Source organism: Micromys minutus (genome assembly GCF_963924665.1).
Source record: "Micromys minutus genome assembly, chromosome: 2".
NCBI classification, from domain to species: domain Eukaryota; kingdom Metazoa; phylum Chordata; class Mammalia; order Rodentia; family Muridae; genus Micromys; species Micromys minutus.
In genome coordinates this window covers 58,852,044-58,856,412 of record NC_137971.1, presented here as the reverse complement: position 1 = coordinate 58,856,412, position 4,369 = coordinate 58,852,044, and the positions used below count along the sequence as shown (strand labels likewise).

Genomic DNA, 4,369 nt, shown 5'->3' with positions numbered 1-4,369 from the left:
GAGGCACCAAGCACTGTCCCCAGAACACAGGGCTGACTGGTGACAAGGAAATAGAGCACAGGTGAGTCCTGAGTGAAGCTACTTTACCCATGCCACATGCCCAAGAAGATGAGGGTGAAGCAGTTGTCACTCTTGATTCAAAGCAGTTGGATGAGGGTTTGTAAGTGGGGAAGGAAAGTAAATAAAACACATGTGATTTTTAATGGTGTGCTACAGATAACAAAAGACAAGAGGCTTCCATAAAGGAAATAGATTCATTCTTTCCCTTTCTGACAGCAGGGAAATTTGAGGTGCTCAAGGTTGGAAACCAGAGGTGGTAAACTGTGGTATATTCTCAGAAGCTGACAGATACAGTTGTGAAACAGATACTCTCCATGATGATGTTGAATCCTAACCAGACAGTAGTGACAGAGTTTATACTGGAAGGGTTCTCAGAACATGCTAGTCTAAGACTTCTCCTGACTGGCTGCTTCCTGTTCCTCTACACAATGGCTCTAATGGGCAACATTGTGATCATTGCTTTGGTCACCTCCAGCACTGGGCTCCACAGCCCAATGTACTTTTTTCTGTGCAACCTGGCCACCATGGATATTGTGTGCACCTCCTCTGTGCTGCCCAAGACCCTGATTGGCCTAATCGCTGAGGCAAACACCATCTCCTTCAAGGGGTGCATGGCGCAGCTCTTCTTCCTTTTGTGGTCCTTATCTTCAGAGCTGCTGCTGCTCACAGTCATGGCCTATGACCGCTATGTGGCCATTTGCTTTCCCCTGCACTACAGTTCTAGGATGAGTCCACAGCTGTGTGGGGTAATGGCCATGGGTGTGTGGACCATCTGTGCTGTGAATGCATCTGTGCACACTGGTTTGATGGCACGACTGTCATTCTGTGGCCCCAACGTCATCACCCACTTCTTCTGTGAGATCCCCCCACTCCTCCTGCTCTCCTGTAGCCCCACCTATGTAAACAGCATTATGACTCTTGTGGCAGATGCCTTTTATGGATGCATCAACTTCATGCTAACCCTGTTATCCTACGGCTGCATCATTGCCAGCATCCTGCGCATGCGTTCTGCTGAGGGCAAGAGGAAGGCCTTTTCTACCTGCTCATCCCACCTCATCGTGGTCTCTGTGTACTATTCATCTGTGTTCTGTGCTTACGTCAGCCCTGCTTCCAGCTACAGCCCAGAAAGAAGCAAAGTTACCTCAGTGCTGTACTCAATCCTCAGCCCAACCCTCAACCCCCTCATCTACACACTGAGGAACAAGAATGTCAAGCTCGCCCTGGGAAGACTCTGGCCCTCTTTTCCCCAGTAAGTGGAAGCATGAAGAATAGTCTCCTGACCTGGGCTATTCCCAAGCATGTTTTCCCGAAAGCAGTTTCGTGGAGTGGTGTGTCCCTGTTGCTATTTTAGAAAACCTTTGATGCATGGGCTGGTCAGTTCCACCCATTGTAACCTCAAAAACAACAAAATCCTTAAAGCCCTGTTAAAAAAAAAAAAACACTCAAGCATCAATCCCTGATAAATACAAAACATTCCAAAAGCAACTAAAGTTTATCTAAACGGAGGTTCCATGTCCCTGGACTGGGAGATTTTCAGTGAGTGTCAATGGTGTAAAATCAATAGATGCTTGTTTCTGAGCTATGGCTAATAAATCTAAACTTCATAAGGAAACATGAAAGGCCAGTGTGGCCACAATGTTTGGAGAAACCAAAGTTGCATGTCTTGGATTCTCCATTTCACAGTTTCCTATGAGATCTGGGAATCAGATGGTATAGAGAAAGAGGTCACATATGTGACAGCACACTTATGACAATGAAAACAATGTCGTGGGAAAGACTAATTATTTCCAACAAAGAGATTTGTGGGAACTAGATGAATTTCTGCTTGCAAGGACTAAAGTAGAAGCCTTATTTATGCTATAAATAAAAATAAACCAAAAATAGATCATAAAAAACAATGCTAGGTTAAAATCTTCTTACACATCAACATTATTTAATCATCTTGTTTCCTCTCCTGCAACCCTTCTCAGATCCCACGTACCTGCTTACCTACCCGCTGAATACTTACACCTCTCCTTCTCTCTAGAGAGAAGAAAAGAAAAGAAAAGAAAAGAAAAGAAAAAATGCACAAAGCCCAAACCAATACAAAAAAAAATACCAAAAACAAAACAAAAGCACACACACAAATAGTTATGGTGATAATAAAGAATAATACCTATAAAATGTTGGCCTTGGCCTATCCTGGCTGTGTATGTTATTGCTTTTCCTCCAAGTCATGTTTTACACCATTTCTTCTGGTATTAGTTGTATTACTATAATTTAAGTTACAGAGCAACTGATAGTCACCCAAACATAAGTATACAGATGGCTGCAAACACATACACACATCTCATGCATGTCTCCTTATAGTGAGACATGCCTTATGTCATGTTAAAATTACCTATGACATGTAACACAAGATAGAAGTGACCCTCCAGGATAAGCAGTTCACAAAAACACACCAGACACTGGTGTGTAAGTCAGAAAGGTGACTAAGCAAACTCCTGATGTGGCATTGCTTAGAAAGAGGCTATTGTGCAAGTGTCTGCCTCTTGTCTCACCTTTCTGTATTTGGATCAGGGGAGGTTCTGTACCCATCAGTGGCTGTCAAGCTCTACCTCACATTTTTCTTTTTTCTTTCTTTTTTTTTAGCTTATTGTGTATATTCTTTTTACATCACAGTATCAGAACTCTTCTCTTTCCAGTAATCTCTCACGCAAATCCTCCACCCATTTCCCTCCCATTCACCTCTGAGTATCATCCCCATCCCCAAGTCACCCACACATGGAGTGTATACATATATACTTTTAATCAATGGGAAGAATTCCATTGTGCAGTTGGGAAAAATTGTACCTCAAGACCCTGCTGTACCATCTCTGAGCATATACCCAAAAGTTGCTCCACTATCCTATAGGACTAGATACATATACCCCATTGAGGTCATACAAGGTGGTTCAACTAGGGCAACAGAAGCCACGGGTAGGCAATTGAGTCTTTCTTCAGTTGCTGGGAAACCCATATAAAAACCAAGCCGCACATCTGCTACACACATGTGGCAGGTGGGGGTGGTAGGTTCACTACATACTTGCCCTTTGGTTGGTGATTGAGACTTTGGAAGCCACCAATGGCCCAGGTTACTTGACTGTTGGTGTTCCTGTGGAGTCCTTGTCCTCTTTGGCTCCATTAATTCTTTCCCCAACTCTTCCACAAGACTCCCTGAGCTCCATCAAATGTTTGGCTGTGAGTCTCTACAGTTTTCCCACTGTCTGCTGGGTAGAGCCTCTCAAAGAACAATATTACTAGGCTCCTGTCTGCAAACAAATCAGAGTATTATTAGTAGTATCAGGGATTGGTTCTTGTCCATGGAATGACTCTCAAGTTGGGGCAGCTATTGATGGGCCATTTCCTCCATCTCTGTTCTATCTTTGTCCCTGTACATCTCATAGGTAGGGCACATTTTGGGTCACAGTTTTTGGGGGTGGGTGAATGTCCCTGATTCCCTCCCCAACCCTTCTTCCACTCAGTAACCTCGCCCAGTCTACTTCCATTATCTATTTTATTTCCCCTTCTTTGTTCCTCTTGGACCCTCCTTGTTATTTGGATTCTTTCAATCTGTGGACTGTAGTGTGGTTATCCGGTATTTCGTGGCTAAATTCCACTTATAAGTATATATCATGCATATCTTTCTTGGTTTGGGTTACCTCACTCAGGTTAATATTTTTAGTTCCATTTATTTGCCTGCAAAAAAATTCAGGATGTCCTTATTTCTAATCACTGGGTAGAATTTCATTGTGATAATGAACCTCATTTTTTATCCATTCTTTATTGGAAAAGCATTTAGGTTGTTTCCAGTTTCTGGTTAATACTAATAAAACTGCTGTGAACACAGTTGAGCAAGTGTCCTTGTGGGATGGTGGAACATCTTTTGGATATATGTCCAGAAGTAGTACAGTGAGGTTGTGAAGTAGAACTATCCCCATTGTTCTCACATGCATGTATGTACTCACTTATAAGTGAATATTGGCCATAAGATACAGGATAACCACACTATAGTCAAAAGATCCAAAGAAGCCAAATTAACAAAATCAGAAATGAAAAAGAAGACTTAACAATGGACCCTGAGGAATTTCAAAAGAAAACTATTAGCTCATACTTCAGAAGCCTGTACTCCACAAAATTTGAAAATCCAGATGAAATGGGTGCCTTCTAGAAAGATGTTATTTATCAAAGTTAAATCAAGATCATGTAAATTATAATGAATAGTCTTATAGCCGCTAAGGAAATAGAAGCAGTCATTAAAAGTCTCTCAACCAAAATAAAAGTCCAGGGC

General features: G+C 42.2%; 1 protein-coding gene across 1 annotated transcript; it reads left to right on the top strand.

Annotated features, from left to right (window-relative positions):
• Nucleotides 1–374: 374 nt before the first annotated feature.
• On the top strand, nucleotides 375–1,313 carry LOC308417622 (olfactory receptor 13A1-like; the record flags this gene model as incomplete). The annotated part of the gene is made up of 1 exon (XM_080912978.1): nucleotides 375–1,313. The coding sequence occupies one exon, from the start codon at nucleotides 375–377 to the stop codon at nucleotides 1,311–1,313; it is 939 nt and encodes a 312-aa protein (XP_080769104.1).
• Between the last annotated feature and the right edge of the window lie 3,056 nt (nucleotides 1,314–4,369).